General features: G+C 43.5%; 1 protein-coding gene across 1 annotated transcript in view; it reads right to left on the minus strand.

Moving 5' to 3' along the window:
- The window catches only part of PARD6G (par-6 family cell polarity regulator gamma), an 89746-nt gene that overhangs the window by 51756 nt on the left and 13905 nt on the right, over window positions 1–24085 (minus strand). Inside the window, exon 2 of the mRNA XM_013993972.3 lies at window positions 12675–12897. Coding sequence (XP_013849426.1) covers window positions 12675–12897 — 223 coding nt within the window. The remainder of the gene's footprint in view (window positions 1–12674; window positions 12898–24085) is intronic.

Consider the following 24085-nt stretch of genomic DNA (forward strand, 5'->3'; position numbering starts at 1 on the left):
ACTGGCATAAACACATGTGTTAATCGTCACAAACAAGCCACTCTGATAAGACAGAAAAGAAATAATATGATACCATGTTCACCCATGCCATCCTCTGGCCTCTGTGGAAGCAGAGTGCTTCAACAGGCGCAATCCCCCCACGTGTGCCCTCTCTCCCCAGGAGCTCAGGTCCTGCAGGTCTGCAGCTCCCACCCAGCAAGGCCAGGCTGGAGGGTGCTCCCTGAACTCAGGAGTCTAGAGCAGGATGATCAGCTTTTGGGGGCAGGCTGGGACCCACAAGATAGAAGCTGAGTTCCTAGATTCAAGGAGTCCATGTGGCCCAAGGTGGGGGCTTTCCTAGGGGGAGGGCAGCCCCTCTCCGCACATTACTGGCCAGACCCTTGCTGGCCTTCACTGCAGCATTCAAGAGCGTAAATTCAGAGCTCATGAACTTCTATGCAACACACACAGACAGCCTCTGAAGATGTGTTTTAAAAAGACCCAATTCAAATGTCATTCTAATGCTCTGCGAAAGAGAGATCCACTGGTGGGAGTTCCTTTCATGGTTCAGCTGTTAACAAACCCGACTAGTATCCATGAGGCTGGGGGTTCGATCCCTGGCCTTGCTTAGTGGGGTTAAGGATCTGACGTTGCCATGAGCTGTGGTGTCGTAGACATGGCCTGGATCCTGAGTTGCTGTGGCTGTGGTGTAGGTTGGCAGCTGCAGTTCGGATTCAACCCCTAGCCTGGGAACTTCCATATGCTGCAGAAAAAAAAAAAAGGCAAAAAAAAAAAAAGAGAGAGAGAGAGAGAGAGAGGGACAGATCCACTGGCAAAAAATGTTCAAAATCTGCATGTTTTTTAATTTGGCAAGAACATTGCTGCCAATTAATCCTGAATCTGACATGTATATAAAAATACATGGGAGTTCCCGTCGTGGCGGAGTGGTTAACAAATCTGACTAGGAACCATGAGGTTGCGGGTTCGATCCCTGCCCTTGCTCAGTGGGTTAACAATCCGGCCTTGCTGCGAGCTGTGGTGTAGGTCGCAGACGCGGCTCGGATCCCGCGTTGATGTGGCTCTGGCGTAGACCAGTGTCTACAGCTCCGATTAGACCCCTAGACTGGGAACCTCCATGTGCCGTGGAAGTGGCCCAAGAAATGGCAAAAAGACAAAAAAAAAAATATATATATATATATATACACACACACATATATATACACAACAGTTTATTATAAGGAAAAATTGGAACAGTTTAAATATAAATTAATATGGGGTTGGCTACATTTTGTTACATTCATTTAACTGATATGTCTGTTCAAAAGATGATGTACCTCCATATAATCTACAAAGAGTCAAAAATATGAGGCTAGGTTAAAATAATCTCTACAGTATGTGTATTACGACCCTGTTTATGTAAAGCTATATCCAACTAACCATATCTATACCATGGGGTCTGGAGGGGGTTCAGCAAACTGGTAGCAGCAGTCACCTCAGGGTGGTAGAGTTGTTTATTTCCAGGTTGTTTAATTTTCCTTTACAAATATGTTACAAAAAAATATTTTTTTTTATGGCCACACCGGTGGCATAAGGAAGTTCCTAGGCCTAGGCTGGGAGTCAAATTAGAGCTGCGGCTGAAGCCTATGCCACAGTCACACCAGATCCGAGACACATCTGTGACCTACGCCACAGCTCTCGGGAACACCGGATCTTTAACCCACTGAGTGAGGCCAGGGATTGAACCTGCATCCTCACGCAGGCAGGCAAATGTCGGGTCCTTAAACTGCTGAGACACAACAGGAATTCAAAAAAACCATTTTTAAAACAAAAGGTTTACAGAGTTTAATGACCTAGAATGCGTGTATGATATGAAAGGAATTTTTTTCCCCTAGTCCATCCTCATTTTATTTTTTTCTTTTTAAAATGAATTTTATTATATTTAGAGTTGTACAACCATCATCACAACCCAATCAGGATCTTTGAAAGACTCCAAATTACTAATACGATGGGCGTGACTGTGAAAAAGTATATATGACTAGCAAGTAAATGTGAAGAGTAGAATCCAATTCATCTGTGTAAACTTTCCCCATTTATTTACAAGAAGTTCTGTGGGACCGTCAGAAAACAAAATCAGCCGTCGCTGTCTTCCCCTCCCTTCCAAAGGTTCAGCTGGAGGGGAAGACGCAGCCCACTAACACAGGTGGATTGAGCTGTGCCCAGCAGACAGTGAGGGCTGCAGAGTGGCCAGCCTCTCCAGGACATGCCCCTGGATTCTTCTGGATGGTGGGCAGCTCTGGCTTTGCTTGCTTTTTAATGAGCTACATCAGCACATTCTCTCCCCATCTACTCCTGCTCCAGGGGTGAGCACGGGCTTGAGGCATTTTGTTTTCTGCATGTTCCCACGGTAGAGCAGTGGGAGTTTCTGCCCTTTTTTACAACTGGGAAGAAAAAAAAAAAAAAAAAAAAAAAAAGGGACATTCTCCAAACATGCAAACTTCTAGGAATCAGTGGCAATTAAAAAAGCAAATGTATCTCAAGAAAAAGCTCCCACAGCAGAGGGGTGGTTAACTACAGGTTCTATGCCTGTTCCTGTAAGCGTGGGCACAAAGATGAGGCTAATTCAGCAAAATTACATCTTTACCCTTTCCTCAAAACACACAGCCTCAAAACCTTGGGCAGCATATGAGGAAACAGAATAAAATGGGAGAGATATATAGAAATTCGGTTGTGGCAGCTTAAAACGTTGGACACGCTGAGTGCTTCCTGAGCAGTGAGCCCCCAACTTAGAAACCAAACACACACCCTACTACTTAATTAAGAATTCAAGAAAAGCCATTATAAGCAGAGTTCTGCCAGTGTGTATAACCAAATTCTCAATGTTTCTATAGCTTTACTCTGAAGAACATCCCTTAATTATTTTTTTCTGGCAACTCACATCACAAGTGACATCACATGCAAATACCCCTCTCTCCCTCCCCTGCCCCCAGTCATGCCACTTCTGATAAATCCAAAAGTCTACAAATGTGTCTTCCTCATTCTCAGAACCCAAAAGAATGTGAGAATGGCAACGGCAGTTAACAGATATATGCAAATGAGCACTATTTATGTTTATTTTGAAAGCAAATGGTTGAAGTTCCTGTTGTGGCTCAGCGGATGATGAACCTGACTAGTATCCATGAGGATGTGGGTTTGATCCCTGGCCTCACTCAGTGGGTTAAGGACCCCGCATTGCTGTGGCTGTGGTGTAGGCTGGCAGCTACAGCTCTGATTAGGCCCCTAGCCTGGGGCCTTCCATATGCTGCGGGTGCGGCCCTATGAAAATAAAAACATCTTTGTCAAGCCTCTTCTGACACCCCAGGAGGCCCCTTACTCCAGGGACAGAAAGCTAGTGAGATTCCATTAGCCTTCCACCTCCTCCAGGGCTGGGGCCTTGGGGGTAAAAAGTTCCTCTCTTAAATGACAAGAGCCCTGGGATTGCCAGTACTGGGAGGGTTTATTTGATGGCTAAGTAGTGACAAGTCTGCACTTCCTGTTTATTCTGCTAAAAATAGAAATAGATACTCCAAGGGTCTTTGCTGGTCTCCTACGCTCCCAGAGTTGGGCAAGCCTCCCCAATGTTCCTGCATCCTGGACAGGAGTTTGTAGGGAACGGAGCGAATCTGTGATCCAGGTTCCCCCCCAGTGACGATTTCATTCTGGTTAATGCTGTTTTTCTTACTTAAATGGGCAAAGCCTTAATGTGAAAGACATGATAACATCTGTTACTTACCCAAAGGACTCCCCCACAACAGCTTGTAACAGTAGCGAGCCCTGGACAGAGGCGTGACAAAGTGTAGTAAACATAGAAAGAAAAAAGCCTGCAGATGAGAAGGCCAAAGCTGTGGTCCTCTGGCCCTTGTGAGCAGAACTGCCATCTAACATCCTGACAGGGTCCGGGAAGGACAAAAGCCAAGTCCTCGCTGGCTGTTGTCTGCACTCCCAAATGCAGACTATCTACAACTAAGTTTTCAACCCTGAGCCCCCAAACCCTCAGCAATCTGATGAATAAAATGTTCTTAAAGGAATTAAGAGATATGGGATTACGAAAGAAATAAATTACTTTGAAGACAGTGATCGAAAGACTACAGCAAATGTGTGATACAATGCTATGTGTGCTTTCTTAGTAATGCACTGAATAATAATCTGCACTATTTAATAATAATGATAGGAGTTCCTGCCATGGCTCAGTGGTTAACGAATCTGATTAGGAACCATGAGGTTGCAGGTTCGATCACTGGCCTTGCTTGGTGGGTTAAGGATCTAGAGTTGCCATGAACTGTGGTGTGGGTTGCAGATGCGGCTTGGATCCTGAGTTGCTGTGGCTCTGGTGTAGGCCTTCGGCTACAGCTCTGATTAGACCCCTAGCCTGGGAACCTCCATATGCCGCAGGTGCAGCCCTAGAATAGATAATAATAATAATAATAATAATAATAATAATAATAATAATAATAATAATAATGTAAGTGATATTCAAGATCTCTGGCTACAAGTGACACATGACATAAAAATGGTATCTGTGATTTCTACTGGTAACAAGTTGCAGGTCCTGCTGATGTTACTGTGCCTGCCATCCCCATTCCTACTGAGTTCAAGGTGGGAGCCAGGGTTCCTCCTCTATCAGAAGCCCTTTGGGGACCAGCTCCAGTGTCCAGGGTGCTGTCTTGTGTTTCAATGCCAATGCAGCAGGACAGCAGGAGCTACTTACAGCTGGGGCCATCAAATGAAGCACAAAGTTACCAGGGGAAGAGATGATTGTTTAAAAATTTTGTATACATAAATTAATTAAAAAGTCAAAGTATTCACACAGATTGAGGATGGCAGAATTTTGGAAAAAAAGGCTTAAGATAAGCCCAGATGACTTCACTCAGGGCTGAGATTCGGACCCAGAAGAACCTGGTTTTAATCTCATACTTTTTATTTTTAACAAATTTATTGAGATATAATTTACATATCATAAACCCTACCCATTTAAAACATATAATTCAATGGTTATTGTATATTTACAGAGCTGTGCAACTAGCACCACTATCGAATTCCAGAATATTTTCACCATCCAGTAGGGAAACCCCGTACCTCCCAATCCCTCTGCCCCCTCCCCCAGCAATCTATTTTCTGTTTCTATGGATTTGCCCATTCTGGACTTTTCATATACAGTTGATTCTTGCTATTCACAATCGCTATGTTTTACAAAGCTCCATGAACACCAAAGTATTGAATACTGAACCATGGCTGCCAGAATATATAGGATTAGGGTCCTGTGAGCCTCTGATCACATTTTCATCCACTGAGCAATACATAAACTTGATTTAATGTGTTTCTGGCTAAGATATATTATTTCATATACACTATTGATTCATTAAAATTGAACTCATGGCCAAAAGCATTTTCTAAGTCAAGCACATCGCATCCATCTCATGTTTAGGGAAACTCTACAGCACTTTAACACTACGCTTGAGGGTAATTTTAAACAGTGAAATATCTCACACTCACACACACACACACACAGGGATACTGGGATGACAGTGGAGGAGGAAGCAGCAGGAATGGGCCAATAATGGGGGGGGGGATCTGTCTGATACAACTGTTTTGGAAATCAGGGCCTGTTGAAGGCTTGCAACTTCAGGGGGAGGAATTGGAAGATCACCATAATCCGCTCTGGTCAATTTCAGGTCTTAGCACAGGAGCACCCACCCATCCCACCCCCAGCCACACAGCAGGCAGCTGCGCATGTATTTCTGGAGCAGCTTGCAGGAACCAGGGTGGGCAAAGAGGGCCCTGTCCACCAAACATCAGGAATCTGTGTTCTGATGCTGACTGTTTCTTTTGATCATAAAAGTGCAGCCAGAGGCAAGTGGCCATTGTTGTTATACCTCCTGGAACTATTGCGACCCCTCCTCAACGAGCTGAAGTGATCTCCAGGGGATTTCAAAGGTGAATGCCCTTTTATCCCCCCTCTTTCTCTTTTCCCCATTCACTAGCCAGACATTAAAACTAAGACATTAAAAACAACTGCATATATGAGGAAAGACAGTGACTGCTCATGCCCAAGGAGAGTCTCAGAAAAAACCTAAGAAGTTATTCATTTTAAACCTCATACTGACACTTCGCAGACAGCCCACAAAAATAATTTAAAACACCACCACCCTCCCACCCCCAACCCACTGCCTGGCAAACCCTGGGGAAGGAGTAGAACCTGGTTTCCAGAGTTGCCACGTTATTAGATTCAAATGTCCAATGTTCAACCAAAAAAATCACAAGGCATACAAATAAACTGGCCCATTCACAGATAAAAAATAATTCAACAGAATCTGTCCCTGAGAAGACTTAAAGTCAAAGACTTTAAAACAACAGTCCTAAAAATGCCCAAAGAGTTTTAGGAAGATGTGAGGAAAGCAAAGAAAATGACATATAAACAAAATGTAAATATCCAAAAAATGAAAACACAGCATAACAGAACTCATGAGATACAGCAAAAGCAGTGCTAAGGGTAAATTTATAGCTATACTATTTGCATTAAAAAACAAGAGAAGTCTCAAATCAGCAACCTAACTTACAACTTAAGAACTAAAATATAAGAACAAACTAAAGTGAAAGCTAACAGAAGGAAGGAAAGGTTAGAACAGATATCAACAAAATGGAGAAGGGAAAAACAGTGGAACATATTACTGAAACTAAATGTTGGTTCTTCAGGAAGATCAATATAATCAGCAAATCTTTAGCTAGATGGACTAAGAAAAAAGAGAAGACCCGAATTATTAAAATGATAGTGAACGGAGTTCCCGTCGTGGCGCAGTGGTTAACGAATCCGACTAGGAACCATGAGGTTGCGGGTTCGGTCCCTGCCCTTGCTCAGTGGGTTAATGATCCGGCGTTGCCGTGAGCTGTTGGTGTAGGTTGCAGACGCGGCTCGGATCCCGAGTTGCTGTGGCTCTGGCGTAGGCTGGTGGCTACAGCTCCGATTCAACCCCTAGCCTGGGAATCTCCATACGCTGCGGGAGCGGCCCAAGAAATAGCAACAACAACAACAACAACAACAACAAAGACAAAAGACAAAAAAAAAAAATGATAGTGAAGACATTACTACCATTTCTACAGAAATAAAAAGGATCAGAAGAGAGTGCTATGAACAATTTTACATTAACAAATTGGATAACCCTGATGAAATGGACAAATTCCTAGAGAAACACAAAACCTACCAAGACTAAATCAAAAAGAAACAGAAAATCTGTTTATATTAGAATACTAGAATAGACTAGTAAGGAGACTAAAGAGATTGAGTAAGTAACCAAAAATCTCCCAACAAATAAAAGTCCTGGACCAGATGGATTCAGTGATGAATTCTACCAAACATTTAAAGAAGAACTAATACCAATCCCTCTCAAACTTCCCACCAAATTCAAGAGGGAATAGTTCCCCCCTCATTATAAGAGGACAGCATAAATCTGATAGCAATGCCAGACAAAGGCACTATAAGAGAAGAAAATTACAGACCAACATTCCTTATGAACGAACATTGATGCAAAAATACTCAACAATATACTAGGATATAGACTTCAGCAGCAAGTAAAAGGATTACACACTAAGACCTGGAGGGATTTTTCTTGGAATGCAAGGATGGTAAACACAAAAATCAATCCATCAACAACAAGAAGGGAAAAAAGCATATGATCACCTCAATATCCTATGTTCATGGATCAGATAACTTAATAGTGTTAAAATGTCAACATTGCTCAAACCATTTTACAGATTCAAAGTGATCCCTATCAAAATCCCAATGATGTTTTTTTGAAGGAATGGAAAAACTCATCCTTAAATTCATATGGAAACTTAAAGGACTCTAAAGAGCCAAAATAATCTTGAAAAAGAGGCCGGAACTGGAGGACTCATGCTTCCTGATGCTAACAATTCTTACAAAGCTGTAATAATCAAAATTGTGTAATATTTGGATAAAAACAGACATAGAGATAGATGGGACAGAATAGAGAAGCCCAGAAATAAACCCTCACATATATAGTCTCATGATTTTTTACAAGGGTGATAAGACCACTAAATTGGTAAAGGACAATATTTTTAACAAGTGGTGTTGGAAAAGTGAACATCCACAAGCAAAAGAATGAAGCTGAACCCTCACCTAACATCCTATACAAAAATTAACTCAAAATGGATCAAGAACCTAAATATAAGACCCAAAACTGTAAAACTCTTAGAAGAACACATAGGACAAATGCCTTGTGACACTGGATATGGCAGTGATTTCTTGGATATGACACCAAAGGCACAGATAACAAAAGAAAAATTAGACAAAGTGGACCTCAGGAACATTAAAAAATTTTGTACAAAATCCATAGAGTAAAAGGGCAACCCACAGAAAGGGGGAAAATGTTGGCAAATAATGTATCTGATAAGGGATTAATAGCCAGATAAAGAACTAAAGCTCAACAACTAAAAACATCCCAGGGAAAATTGGGCGAAAGACTTGAATGGACATTTCTCCAAAGATTATATAGGGATGGTCATTAAGCAAGTGAAAAGAAGCTCAACATCACTTATAATCAGGGAAATGCAAATCAAAACAAGAAACGAGCTACCACCTCATACCCATGAGGATGGCCATGACCCCAAAACTGGCAAGCAAGTGTTGGTGTGGATGAGAAGTTGGAAACCCTTGATTGATTTGTGGTGGGAATGTAAAATGGAACAGCCACCATGGAAAATAGTACTATGGGGGTTCCTCCAAAAAATAAAAAATAGAACTACTCTGTGACCCAGCAATTCTGCTTCTGGGTATATACTCAAAGAATTGAAGGCAGGATCTCAAAAAGACATTTGTCTTAAAGAGATATATTCATGTTCACAGCAGCATTATTCACAATAGCTTAAATGTGGAAAAAACCCACGTGTTCATCAATGGATGAATGGATAAGCAAAATGTGGTATATTCATAGTGTCATATTATTCATCATTAAAGGAGGAGTAAATTCTGACACTTGCTATAGCATGGAACCTGGAGGACAATCAGCTCAGTGAAGTAAGCCAGTCACAAAAGAACAAATACTGTATGATTTCACTTATATGAGGTACTCGGAGTTGTCAAAATCAGAAAGAGTAGAATGGTGGTTACCTGGGGATAGGGGAGGGAAAATAGAGAGTTAGTGTTTAAAAGGTAGAGTGATTCAGTTTCACAAGAAGAAAAGAGTTAGGGGGATGGATGGTGGTGATGGTATTTTAACCCAATTTTACAAAAAGCAGCAGCAGCAAAATGTGGAAAATGTGCCACTATATAGACTGTGAAGAGTACGCTTGTTTCGTGACATGACCTGAAACCAGCAGGAAGAGCAGCACCTACTCAGCCTCAGCTGGAATTTACATCAGCAGCCTGTGCACATCTGCAAATGACTCTAAAAGGGTCCAGGGTACTGACCCTGGGGTTATAAACTGTAGTGAGTTCACAGACACAGAATCCACACATGATGAGGATAGACTGTAAACAGAATCCTACAACACGTGACTGGTTTCACTCATTTGGCATTATTTTCCATCTGTACTGTGGCATGGATCCTTTTGTACTTTATTCCTTTACTTTACATGGCTGGGTAATATTCCATTGTATAGATACACCACATTTAGTTTATCTATTCATCACCATGGAAACATTTTTCCCATATCCTAGTATTTTGTTGAGAGGTTTTACATCTATATTCATAAGGAATGCTGGTCTCAAGTTTTATTATGATGTCTGTGTGTGGTTCAAGAGAAGAGATTAGTAGGTGGCAAACACATTACTTTTCCCAAATATTACTGAGGTTTATTTCAACATCTGTTAGAAGAATGACTCTTCATTTGTGATAGTAACATAATTTCTTCTTACAATATACACCAATGTACAAAAAGTTATTAAGTAAATGATGGTGGGTGTGGTTATAGTAAAATCATGAAAATGACATTACTGTGACCAAAACCTCAGAACCCACACTGTAGGAAAAGGACTTGAGTGTCATTTCCAGGGGAACTTCAGCTCTGCCCCACCCAGGACAGACAACATCTGTCACATGGTTAGCAAGTCTTTCCTGAACACAGATGGCATCAATCAGGACGGCTGCTGCCATCCATGGAAACCAGCTGCCCCTGCCTCTCCCCCAATTTGCCCCTGCCTCTCCTAGAACTGCCCCTGCTTCTCCCCCTGGGACTTAGTCTTTACAGTTAGGGGCCATTGAGGATGATGAGAAGGGAGCCCCAATTAACCCAGATAGGATTGAGGGGCCAGGCTTTGTGAACACTGGGAACATTTTCCTTTTTAAGACTGACAACAACCTGAGGTGGGCTCTCTCATTTTATGGATGAGAACATTAGGACTCAGAGGTCGCAGAGCCAGTAAGAAAGTGCTAGGAAGGGCATGAGTTCAGCTCCTCGCTGTCACATCACAGAGAAAGGCAGGGGCTGTAGGCGAAGTGCTCACACTTGAAACATGAGAGGGTGGAAGTTCCCATGTGTCGCAGCAGGTTAAGGATCTGGCATTGCTGCAGCTGTGGCACAGGCTGCAACTGTGGCACAGGTTCCATCCCTGGCCCAGGAACTTCTATATGCTGAAATTGTTGGGGGGGGAAAAAAAAGCAAAACATGAGAGGGTTAGAAACCCTAAGCCAGTTAGTTAAACTTTGGGCTATTTTTCTTGAGGCCAAGGGAGAAAGAAAAAGTAAATAATAAACACAGGATACAGGGCCTGACCCAGCAAGCTGAGCAGCAAAGCCATGTGAGCCACATGTGGAAGTTGGCGCACCTCCACCAGCACTTCCTGTCTCACCTGGGCTTTCATGAATCAACAGCACAGGTTGCCAAGTGTCACTGGGGCTGGCCTCTTAAAGGTCAAAGAATGCCTGCTGCAGTGCCACGAACCCCAGTCCCACATGTGGCGGCACAGAGAGACCTGTTTCCTACATGGCAGGGGACCAAGTCCCTGCACATATCTGTCACTCACACAGGGCTCCACACCCACTGCTCACACTTCCGCACCTTGCGGGACAACGCCCTGAGCTGGGATGACCAGGGCAGAGATGCGGACGTGGGATTTGGACAACATGCCAGCCCTAGAGCAACTGATGGTGCAACACAGAGAAAGCAGAATAAAAAGGCAAGAGAAGGGGCAGAGGGAGCGTGCGCTGAGGTCAGGCCCTTCTGAGACAGTGGTATGTGAACAGGCACCCAACAGGTATGAGGGGCAGCGAGTTCCAGGTGGGGACAGCCGGGCACAGGTGTGGCTACAGCAAAGGGAAGGAGGAACAGAACAAGGAGGCAGACCCAGGGACTGTGCAGATGCCCCAGCAGCCCTACAGGAAAGTGAACGCCAGTTCCCTGGGGCCACTGTGAGGAAGTGACAGCTGTGTTGACTTTTCGGGACCATCAGCAGGACACAAGGCTCAGCAAGGGCTGCAGATGCAAAGCTTTCTGATCTAGTGCCAGAGAACCAGTCTGAAGTGAGGTCAGTGGGTCCCCTGCTGTTCCCTTTCTGTACGGTCCTTCCCACCACCACAAACAAGAGGACAGCAACAGCCAGTGTTCAGAGCCCTGGCTGTGGCCAGCATGCTCTGAGCACTCTGCGTGTGCGGCCTCCTCAACTTAGGACAAGCTGCCTGCCAAGTGCTGCTAGAACACATCATGCAAAGGAGGGTTCAGGTGACAAAGAGAGAGTCAGGTGCCAAATCTCCAAACCTCAGCCCCCCGCCTCCCTACACTTACCATGCTTGTCTCATAGATAGACAGACAGACAGACAGACAGACAGACCTGTAATATGCAGAGGTATGGACTATATAGAACTACTGCTGCATCCAATAGCAGGTGACTCGTATTACCCTGGAAGGCCTTCCACCCAGCACACTGTGTGGCTACTCCTAGTCTCTGTGAGGCTGCCCCACCACCCTGGAGACTAAGACTGTTCCCCCTTTTCCCCATTTGATGAGAGTCCACGACCTTGAATGCAGTGTGCTGCAGCTCTGCAAGTGTCCCCACTGCCATGCTGCTCTGCCAGGGTGGTCCACTCTTGCTGTAGGCACAGAGGGCCACTCGGAAGGAGGGACATTCAGAATCAGGTCAATCATGAAATGCATTTTTTTCTGAGTGTCAGGCCTTACCTGCCGGTGGTTCTTTTGTTCTGTATGTTATTTAGGATTGTTAAATTCTCCCAAGTTTAGAAATGAGAAAACAAATCTATCGTGACTCCACAGCGTGGTGCCCTCTTTCAACCATTAACCTGTGTAAGTAATTTGCTTTCACATAAAATGGTATTGTTCCTTGCAGCAAAGCTAGGCCTTCAGAGCTAAAAGTTAACCAAAGTTAAAATCTAAAGCTAACATTTTTTTCCAACCCTAAAAAGACTGCGGAAAACATACACTGACAACCTTAAGGTTCATTCTTGGGTTACTGGCTCATGCTTTCAGTTAAAATACTGAAAATATCACTGTTATCTTTTCCTCAGTATTTAAAAATCATTAAGTCAACATGATTTAAGGTGGAAATGTAGTTTAAATATTGTTATTCCTTCCTAAGAAATTAATTTGACCAAACAGATGTTAATTTCTTTGGTTTCCCTCCACAGACTAGAAAACAGAATCATATAGTTCTATAATGACAGACAAAATGGAAAAGAGCTCAGCCTTGGTACCTCGTTTCTGGATGAAGACCCTAAGCAGGGGGTTTGCGCTGGAGACGGCCTTGCAGAAGTTGTCATCATTGTTGATGGGCAGCAGGTCGCCGTGCACATCGGCGTAGCCGATGGTCACCTCGGTGTTGGAGATGTGGTGGGTGTGCAGCACCAGCTTGTAGAAGTCTTCAAACTTCCCAGGCTTTTGACGGTCCAAGGAGAACCTTCGGAACTCAGCTCCAAACTACAAGGAAACAGACAAGGTGTATGTGAACAGCAAGGAAAGGGAGTCAGAAGCAAGGTGTGGCTTGTTCGCTTAACCAGGGAGTATCTTCTGAGCCTCCAGGAGGCCTGGGACACAGCTGCAACAGCCACAGCAGCCCTGCCTCATGGAACCTATGTGAGCCCATGAAGGAGGGAGGTGGCAGTGTGAGGGGACAGCTCACTCAACAAAGACCATGTCCTGAGGATTGGACAGGTGCTGGAGCTCAGGCTGTGGGAAAAAAGCAATGTCAAATTAATGATAAGCAAGGCAGAAGGAATGCAACAGGAGTCACTGCTTAGTGAAGACCCTCACCTCATCCGAGGACCCTGGGGTGAATCTCCAGGTCCAGGGAACAGTGTGTGCACAGCCCTGGGGCAGTGTCAGACTCTCAGAGGCAGGAGGGAAGCAAGGCAGCAGCTGCAACTTCTGGACTCTTTCCTAAGGGCAATGGGAAGTCCTGTAACAATTTTACAATTTTTATTTTAAGGGAGGAAATTACTTGATATGATGTGCATTTTAAAAAGACCAAATGGTTGCAATTCAGAAAGCTCAGAAGTGGAAGCAAAATAGAAAGAACCTGGTAAAAAAAGATGCTTCACAAATCTCGGGGTGCTATGCTCTGGACTGGCAGGCAAGACAGCCGGTCTTTCTTCAAAAAAAGACGCTATTCACTCTCCTGCTTTGGGAAACACACAGGGCCCGCCTCTTTCCCATCGGCCCCTGGCCCTGCCTCAGATGCCCACTGTGCTGCCTGCAGACCTAGGCTGCCTGCCAGGAGAGGACCCTAGGTCACCTCCCATGGGCTGAACTGTCCAGTGATCTAAGGGCACCGCCTCTGATTGTTTGGACTGAGGGTGCTGGCCCAGGACATGCTGCTGTTTCTCACTTGGCAATAGGGACCTTTATTCATCATTCAGGACAGAGTCTGTGCTCTTCTATATAACTGAAAACTAATTATATTGGTTCCAAAATACACAAAAATGAAATGTCTAATGTTAACACAAAACTAATAGTTATACCATCCAGACATTATGTCAATGAGTTAAGGGCAATGAAACTCAAACCATACAGATGTAAGTGGTTCTAAAATTTGAGGAGGCATCAGAATCACCTGGAGGACCCCAGAGTTCTGGAGTTGGCTAATCTGCAATGCAGCCCAGGAATGTGCATTTTATTTTACTTTATTTTTAGGGCTGTACCTGCAGAATATGGAAGTTCCCAGGCTAGGGGTCGAACCGGAGCTGGTGACAGCTACAGCCATGCTAGATCCAAGCTGCATCTGCAACCTATGTGCCACAGCTTGCAGGAATCCTTTAACCCACTGAGTGAGGCCAGGGATCAAACCTGCATCCTCATGGATACTTAGACCTGCTGAGTCACAACGACGGGAACTCCAGGAATGTGCGTTTTAAACAAGTTCCCAGGAGAAGCTGCTGCTAGTCTAGGGACCATATGTATAATCACCAATTTTAAGGGAATCAGACTCCAGATCTCAATTTCCACAGATCTCTGAAAACCAGAGGCTCAGATCCCATTTCCCTTTTAAGAATCAAAAGAAAACAAACTCTTTACCCATCCTGCATTGCCTCAGAATAAAAAAAACCTTGACCTTTGAGAAAAGCTACCTTCAATGACTAATCAAAACTAAACCCTGCACCCATGTGCTGGGGCCCTGCTGTTGTCAGAGGAGCCTCCCCTTGAGGCAGGGTCCCTCTCCCGTTACTTAAAAGACAAGCATCCTCCTGCTAATGCTCACTCTGAGCACGTACACGAGCAGGCTTACAGTGAGCCAGGCACACAGTCCCATACACGCAGGGGAGACACCCTGGGATGGCAAAGCTTTGCAAGAACACCAGAGATCAAGCAGCAACATGAGTTTAATGTGATTTTTCATAATCAGTTATCCAGATACATCACAAATGTTAATTTCAATAAGTCCACCATCTTTCCTATCTCACATAACTAATACATGTTAACTTTCGGCGCAATTAGTTTTTTTTTTTTTTTTTTAAATCAGTACACACCTTCTTTTCACTAAACATAAACAAAATTCCTTATCAGATACATGACTTGAAAACCATTCTATAGGTTGCCTTTTACTCTGTAGATCAGGGTCCTTTAAGGAGAAATATCACAGCTGTAGCAGGGTGCTAGACGGGGTAGATGGACTTTGATAGAGTTGTGTAACTTACTTCCTAACCTAGGCCAGGCACAGTAACACAAGTTTCTCTTAAAACATTCTTTAGTATTATCAATGAAAAAAAATGTTGCTTGCCTCAGTAAACAAAGGATGTTGCAGCCATCAAGCCATCACATTATAGCTGCCCCAATGGAGCCCTGGGGAACCCAGGATAGAAATGGGATGCCTGCCATCCAGCGGTCAACTGCTGCAGCCCCCTTGGTGCACCCAGAGGAGACTCAGGATAGGAAAGCACAGGATACTGGTCCAGACAGCTGAGGTACATATCAAAGGAAGGATTTCAACGAGCCCTGACTTTTATATCTTTCCATACATAGAACAACACTCAATTCTTTGAGATACCTAGTTTTCTTTAATTAACAGCAATCTTTAGATGTTCCAAATACTGCATCTTTGTTGCAAAAACTCCTACATAATCTGGCTCCTGGGCTATGTCCTGGGTTTAAGGCCTCAGTTTTGTAGTTTTGTCTGCCAAATAAAACATAATTCTTAACTTTCAGGTTGTGCATTTTTTTCAGTTGACAGTAAGCACTGAGCCTCATTTGAAATGGGTAACAGAGTGAGGAGATGACCTCCCAAAGTAGTGCCACTTCCTTTGAGGTATTTTAGGGTTTGATTATGGGATAAGAGGTGAGTGGGTGAAGCTCAACAGTCACCCTTGTCATGAGCCCTGCCATGGGAACACACATCCACAATGAGATGCTGAATATCTTAGGGGTGGTGGTTAAATCTCTAGTGAACTTGAATGGTGATTCAGGCACTTTCACAGGCATCCCCAGTTCAGTGGTCTTCAGATATCAGATATCCCTGAAAGAGTTTTGGAAAAACTGCCCCCATAAAAAGGATAAGATACTTTTAAGTTGGCATTGAAATTTTTCATAATAAAAATAAATAGTTGCAAAGGATTTAATTTCCAGCATGCTGTAAATATTTTATTTAAAAATAAATATTTTATCATATGATCTTTTAAATATAGTCAATGAAATCTAAATGCCATAGTGATTTGATACTACCATCATGCATTTTAAAATAGAATGAACAAGCTCTATTATAATAATCAGAAATTCAACAAGGTTCCCTTTTCTCTTTGATCTCTTGTTTCCATTACACTGCCCCAAGAGAATTTAATCCTGATATTTTAGCCTAATAATTTATGCTTGATTGCCCTGCCACTCTTCTCTACAACAAAAATAGATAGATGAATTGAAGTTAGACACTTTCCCCAAGGCCATAAGGCTCTCTTTGTGAAAAATATTTCTAAGTTGTTTCTAATGGGTAAAGAGTTTTTAGTTTTGTAAGATAGAAAGAGTTCTGGATTAGATGCACAGCAATGTGAATGTAATTAACACGACAAAACTGTACACTAAAAAAAATGGTGAAGTGGTAGATTTTTGGTATGTGTATTTTATATTTATAAATCAAATCATATAAAATAAGTAAAAACAGATTTTTACAGTAAAAACATTTCTAGATTGAGTCATTACAATTATCAATTGGAACATACAGTTATAAAACTTGACAAACAATTATTAGCCTTCTAAAGTAAACATATAAAAATCTGTAATGAAAAGTATTTCTTACTAAATGAAGCAAAGGTAGCATCGATTCTTCTGCTGTTTCTCACTGTTTGGTGTCACCAGTGAGAAGACTTTTCACATAAAGGAGGAGACAGTGGTAAAAGGCTCTGAAGGCATGAAGACATTCAGTCCTGGGACTCCCTCCAAGCCTGGTACCAGAAATAAGTAACCACAGAGTGGTCTATCAGTAGAGTATGTCTAAGTCTATTAGCTGACAATTCAATTAGGGCTGCTTTCAATTTTACTGAAAACAAAGAATTGGGAAAGATCGATTGCCCAGTGATTAGAGCAATTCATTTTTTCAATTTCTGGTAGCTGTACTGAGAATTATACAACAATGAATTGTGCCTGCTAATTCCTTCATTTACAGGCAAGTTGTCAGATCTGATATAACGGGGAAGTAAAAATAAAAACCTAAAATTGGTACCACACACCAATATGTTTTCTAAAATAAAATGCTTTCATCATAACGCAGTTAGACCCTCACCTCACATCATTACAAAAATTAACTCAAAGTGGAGCCATGACCAAATGTAACACCTAAAACTATAAAATTCTTAAGACAAAAACATAAAGCAAAAGTTTCAGGACATTGGGTTTGGTAACGATTTCTCAATATGACACCAAAGGCACAGGTAACAAAAGAAAAGACAGACTCTGGACTTAATAAAAAGTAAATCTGTGCATCAAAGGACACCATCCACAGAGTAAAAAGGCTTTAAACAGGGATAAATACAGTCAGTCATACCTCTATCAGCAGGGGATTGGGTCCAGGGCCCTCTGCAGACACAAGTATCCAAAGAAGCTCAAGTGCCTTATATAAAATGTCATAGTATTTGCATATAACCTACACATATCCCATCCCACCCCCATACTGTAAATCAACTCTAGATTACATTTAACACATAATAAATATAAGAGTTACGTAAATAGTTGTAAATACACTGTATATAGTTGCCAGCACACATCAAATTCAAGTTTTTTTTTTTTTTTTTTTTTTTGTCTTTTTGTCTTTTGTTGTTGTTGTTGTTGCTATTTCTTGGGCCGCTCCCGCGGCATATGGAGGTTCCCAGGCTAGGGGTTGAATCGGAGCTGTAGCCACTGGCCTACGCCAGAGCCACAGCAACGCGGGATCCGAGCCGCGTCTGCAACCTACACCACAGCTCACGGCAACACCGGATCATTAACCCACTGAGCAAGGGCAGGGACCGAACCCGCAACCTCATGGTTCCTAGTCGGATTTGTTAACCACTGCGCCACGACGGGAACTCCCTCAAGTTTTACTTTTTAGTAATTTCTGAAATTTTTTTTTTTTTTTGTCTTTTGTCTTTTTAGGGCCACACCCAAGGCATATGGAGGTTCCCAGGCTAGGGGTCTAATAGGAGCTGTTGCTGCCAGCCTACACCACAGTCACAGCAACTCTGGATCCTAGCCACGTCTGCAACCTACACCACAGCTCACAGCAATACCAGATCCTTAACCCGCTGAGCGAGGCCAGGGGTCGAACCTGCAACCTCATGGTTCTTAGTCGGATTCATTTCCGCTGTGCCATGATGGGAACTCCTGGAATCTTTTTTCTGAATAATTTTCTATCTGTTGTTGGTTGAATCCCCGGATATAGAGCCGGTGGATACTCTGTATCCACTGTACTCAGAAGATATAAAGAATCCTAAACATAATGTGGTGTGTCTACATATATATATATATATATATATATATATATATATACAATAGAAAATTTAAAAGGAAAACTGGCACTTGCTATATAACAAGGGTGACTCCTGGGGACATTATGCTCGGTGAAATCAGTCACAAAAAGACATAGTTTTTCTTTGCAACAAATGGAGCTGGGTGCAATTTGATACTCACATGTAAAAGAATGAAGTTAGATGCCTACCTCATGTCACATACAACAAATTAAAATTGGATCACAGACCTAAATGTAAGAGCTAATACTCTTAGAAGAACACATAGGACAAGTTCATTACTTGGTTTAGGCAATGATGTCTTCAATATGGTACTAAAAGCATAAGCAACAAAAGAAAAAAGTTGATTAATTGGACTTTATCAAAACTGAACACTTTCCACCTCTGGGTTTTAGCTGTCTACATCTATGAAGGGGGGAGAGAAGTCTCTTCCCAGCCGCTTGAAATGAACAATTCTGTGGTGCACCCCCCCCCCCCCCCCCGTAGCTGGTAGAGACACAGCCACGTGTGCGCATTTCTCTCTCAGCCTTTCCCAAGTGAGGGAAATAGTTATTAGCTGACCCTCCCTGGGGCCCTGAAGGGATATCTCTTGCGGTTCAGGCCCCAGGAGCCCTCCTGAGTTAGAAAGACAACAGTGTGAAAAGACCAAGTGCAAAAGACTGTACTGTTTATAATTTTCCTCCCCTTCCCTCTGATGTTAGATCAACAGGAGGGTGTCAGCTGCTTTTCTCAGAAATGGTGCCACAGTCTCTTTGGGGATGGTATTAAGCCAGAGCTACATGGTAATCATCAAAAACATGCCATTTAGAGTTTGTAAATAAATAGTAGCTGAGTGAGTTTAAGATGAAACCTGGGGACCATGATTTCAGTTGTAAAAACAATGAAATTTTTGATTGGCTTGGAGTGGCAGCAGCTTGGCTGCAGATGGAATGCAGCACCAGAGTCAGGAAATGGGGTTTTATTTCCAGGCAGCCTGGAATCAAGTAGTTCTATGGTTTTGGGCAAATCTCTCACTCTCTCTGAGCCTCTCAGTATAGGGCTTGGAAGGGCACTTCTTGTTGAGAAGCTTACAATTTAATTGTGGGCATGAGGACAGCTAACGAGATTTGTAGCACACACCCAATGAGCATTTCATGCTCTGAATTAAATATGTTTCTATACAAAATGGATAAACATATCGATAGGAGCTTCTGCTGTGGTGCCACAGGATCGGGGCATCTTGGGAGCACTGGGGCACAGGTTCAATCCCTGGCCCACAGTGGGTTAAGGATCTGGCATGTCACAGCTGCAGCTTAGGTTGTAGCTGGAACTGCATGGGCAACCAAAAAAGAACAAGAGAAAGAAAAAAAAAAATGGATGGGTGTAGAGAGAACTCCTTAGGTATCAAGAAAAGGAGAGCTTTACATTTTTAATATTTTTAACCTGGAAAGTAAGATATAATTACGGTAACGGTAATGAATTAATGGAGTTACGTGACATGGAATGATGAAAATACACTTATACCGCCGGAGTTTTGTGCCTCCAGAAACATCATTCATATAAAGCTTTAGTCTCTAAATTGGAGAAGAGGGACTGTGAGGACCTTTTGCAGTTTGGGGTCAGGGTGGAGATGGGTGTGTGAGGGAGGCAAGTTCTACCCTGTTCAGAGTACCTGCCCTCTGTCTCCCTTTCCAGTCCAACACTGTTGGACCAATTCAAACTGGAAAAGCTTGCCCTACCAGCTTGGACTAAATCTCACATCCTGTTTCTCCTCTGCAAGGGCCAGCAATAATGGGGGGCCTTCCCTGAGTCCTAAAAAGGTTTTGATCTTCTAAAGATGTGTGCTGACAGCAGATGCTTTGACCCTTGGTCACTTGAGGCTTACTGTCTGCCTGGAGAAAAGGCAAAGCCTTCATGGGCACCAGTCCACTACCACCATCTGGGGTTTCCATATTTCTGACCACAACTCTCAATCAGCTTTGAATTGGCTGCTTAAAAAATTATTCTTTGAGGGGAAGGCTAAAAGAAAAATAGCTCTATAAACTATAATTCATAGGAAATACAATGCATACCTTCAAAGGGCAAATTCAGTAGTTTTTAGTATATTCACAGAGCTGTGCAATCATTGCCATTATTTAATTTTAGAACATTTTTTCACCCCCAAAAAGAAACCCCATACCCATTAGCAACCACTCTCAATGCCTTTCTACTCCTAGTCTCTAGAAACCACTAGTCTGTTTCTTTACGAATTTGCCTATTTTGTACATTTCACATAAATAGAGTCATACAATAATATATGGTCTCTTGTGTCTGATGTCTTTCATTAAGCATAGTGTTTTCAAGGTTCATCTTCGGTCACTTGCTATGGCTTGAATGGAACAGAACCACATAGCTCAAAATTCAAAAGATATTCAGTGAATAGTCTCCCAGTCCCTTTTCCACAGGAACCTATGATGTCAGTTATATGTGCCCTTCAAAAGGTATCTCACGCATGTGAAAGCAACATAAGTGACTTGTACCTAAATCCTCTCTTTTCTAAACAAATAGTAGTACACTGTCTACATTCATCTACTCTGTGTTTTTTTTACTTATCTGCTATACTTTAAAAACATTCTCTTGGTGTTCTCTTGTGGCTCAGCAGGTTAAAGATCCAGCATTGTCACTGTGTGGCTCGTGTTGCTGCTGTGGCATGGGTTCAACTCCTGGCCTGGGAATTTCCACATACTTTGAGTGTGATCAAAAAAACCAAACAAACAAGTAAAAAAACCCATTCTTTTGCTGCCTGCTTGTGGTCCTATGGGGCAGGTGTCTCAGACTTGCAGGTACCCCTGAACTTGAGAAAAATCAAGTCACCCGGCTCCTTGCTTGTAAGGTGCCCACGGGGTTGTCGTGATGAGGTATTGTCAAACTCACCAGGCAAGGCCACAGGAGACAGGCATTAAGGAGGAGTCTTTACCTGTTAAAATCTGCTGAGTAGCTGAGTCACTTATTAAGATACCTCTCAAACTCCAAGCCGCCACAAACTTTTAATTACCATATGAATGATAGCACGAAATCTCCACCTGACCAGAAGCCCATGAGTGCAAGGTCTGGTTGCTACAGCACAGTCTGTGGTAAAGAGCAGGCACTCAAATCCTCACTGAATTAAAAAAAAATTAAACCTCTGTTAACCGGTTTCAAAATAAAATGCTATCAGTTGACACTGACTGACAAAACAGGGATGCAGAAGGAGATATAAGCATGAGGTCACAAACCAGGTCCCGAGCCCCCCACCAGCCCTGCCCCATCTCATCAACCTGGGGCCAAATGCCAGACTGCCCCCAATACCACATGTCACCATGAAAGTGAAGATGTTCTCACCAGCAAATCCAAGGAGGTAATATTCCAATGAATACTTGCAAAGGAGTGTGATGTGGTGGTCTTTAAGGTGTAATACACTGGTCTGTGTCTTTGTTTTTTGTTTTTGTTTTTTGTCTTTTCAGGGCTGCACCCGCTGCATATGGAGGTTTCCAGGCTAGGGGTCCAAAAGGAGCTTAGCTGCCGGCCTACACCAGAGCCACAGCAACAGCAGATCCCGAGCCGCGTCTGCGACCTACACCACAGCCCATGGAGACGCCGGATCCTTAACCCATTGAGCCAGGCCAGGGATGGAAATCAACTAGCGTCCTCATGCATGCTAGTTGGGTTCATTAACCACTGAGCCACGACAGGAACTTCTGGTCTATGTCTTTGTTTCAGATGGCACAGCTCAACAGTAAGTGCCAGTTAAATACACAGAGACCCAGTGGCTGCCTGAAGGTATTGTGTTTTCTTGAAATAACCCTTTGATCTCAAGTCACTTTCCAAGGAGTCAGTGGTCAGAGTGACTTAGGTGGCGCTTGGGGTGGGTGGGGCCTTGTGGGCGGGGCCACATGATGGTGGAACCAACTATTACAGCCTCACTGGGGGCGGGGCCTCTGCCAGTCTCTCTGACCACTGACCTTCTGTTCCGGATAAACTGGTGGGGATTCAGGGGTCAGCAGCATCAGGCCGTGCCCTCCACTACAGACCACACAGTGGGTACAGTGCATCTGCTGCAGGAAGGCAGACTCCCCCTGCCAGAGCCCCCGAGGCCAACTTCCACCCACTCCCCACCCCACAACACTGACCTTTGGCAGAACTGATGCTAGAAAGAGGAGAACATCTGAGAAGCATCATTTGCTTTTGCTGCCCCCTTTCACAAGAGAGTGACCCAAGAACCACCAGGACACTTCTACAAAAGTGTCATTTCAGGTGACATGTGTCTCTTCATTTGAACTCACTTCCAAATACCAAGTAGGAACTTACTCACTGAACAAATATTTTCATGAGCTAGGCTTTACAGCTGCAAAAGAAAAATGTGGTCTCCATTTTACTCCCACTGACCTTGGCATAGAACAGGCACTCAAAGTACATTTTCTGAGTGGACAACTAGTATAAGGAGTGGCCCTGCTCTTATTTATCCAGCAGCAGGTACTACCCTATACACTGTGAGTACAGAAAGCAACTAGTATGAATCATGAATAAGTAGATCATATAGTATGTTAGAAGGTTGTAAGTGCCAAGGGGAAAGGAGAGAACAGTAACATGGGACAACAGAGGCCACGTGCACTCCATAATCTGCTGGGAACTGCCTAGGAGCACAGACCCTCACAGCCAAAAGGCCCACTGGGTCCCTTGCATGAGTCCTGGATGGGTTGGTCTTCACGCTACTGCTCTGGGACTTAGAGGACCTGGGGCAAGCCCCTCAGCCTCTCTGAGCTTCTGTTACCCATCAGTAGGATGGGGCTGCTGTGAGGTTTTAAGAAACAAGGCATGTAAAGCTTTGCACTCAGAGCAGGCTAGCTGCTCCTGATCACTTGTAATAATTTAACAATTGCTGTGGCAGCAGTGCTTAAATCCTTCAGGGCTGAGGTCTTCTCAGTTATCCTGAAACTACCCTCGAGGGATCAAGGAGGACCCTAGAAGCTAAATCTTCTCATTCCGATACCCACTGACTGCTCCCTGGCACTGGCCTGGGGCTGAACCAACCAAGAATCTTCAGCTCACTTTCCTATTGTAAAATGTGTTTACCTTGAATAGAAAATACTCTTGAGGGGGGTCTAGGGGCCTACAATGTTATTTCACACTCGAACGACCCCTTCTAATTAAAGTTTGTCTTACAACGCAGACTTAAAATGATACACACCCGTTACCAGCTTTCTGTGCCACTCAAAGCAGGATGCCAGCCCAGCGCTCCGGACCCAGAGGCAGAGACCCCGCCCCCAGCTAGGCTGTAATACACTTGACTCCACCCTCACGCGGCCCCGCCCACAAGGTCCCACCCACACCAAGCGCCACCCCAGGCCTCTCGAATGAGAGCAGCTGTAGGTCATGGGAGGCACAGATAGATTCTGATGGAAAATCTTCGTTAGAATAGTCACAGTGATGAAAAATGAAAACTGTAAAAGCTCATCAAACAGATGAAGTATGTTCCCAGGATGAAATACGATGACGCCAACATAAGTGCTATTTTAGAAAGGGTTTATAGATTCAAGGAAGCCTTTACAATATGGAAAGTGAAAAACAAAAACCAAAAAACAACCCAACAGTCCAATGCTGAATGTACAGTGTGATCCCTATAAGGTGGAAAATTACTTGGGTGCAACACAGAACAAAGCAGGAAGGTCCATCCCTGGGCTGGGGAA

Source organism: Sus scrofa, chromosome 6, assembly GCF_054392235.1.
Source record: "Sus scrofa isolate SSC_HxYL_T2T_F1_AM1 chromosome 6, Sscrofa_HxYL_maternal_Yorkshire_Landrace_v2.0, whole genome shotgun sequence".
NCBI lineage: Eukaryota > Metazoa > Chordata > Mammalia > Artiodactyla > Suidae > Sus > Sus scrofa.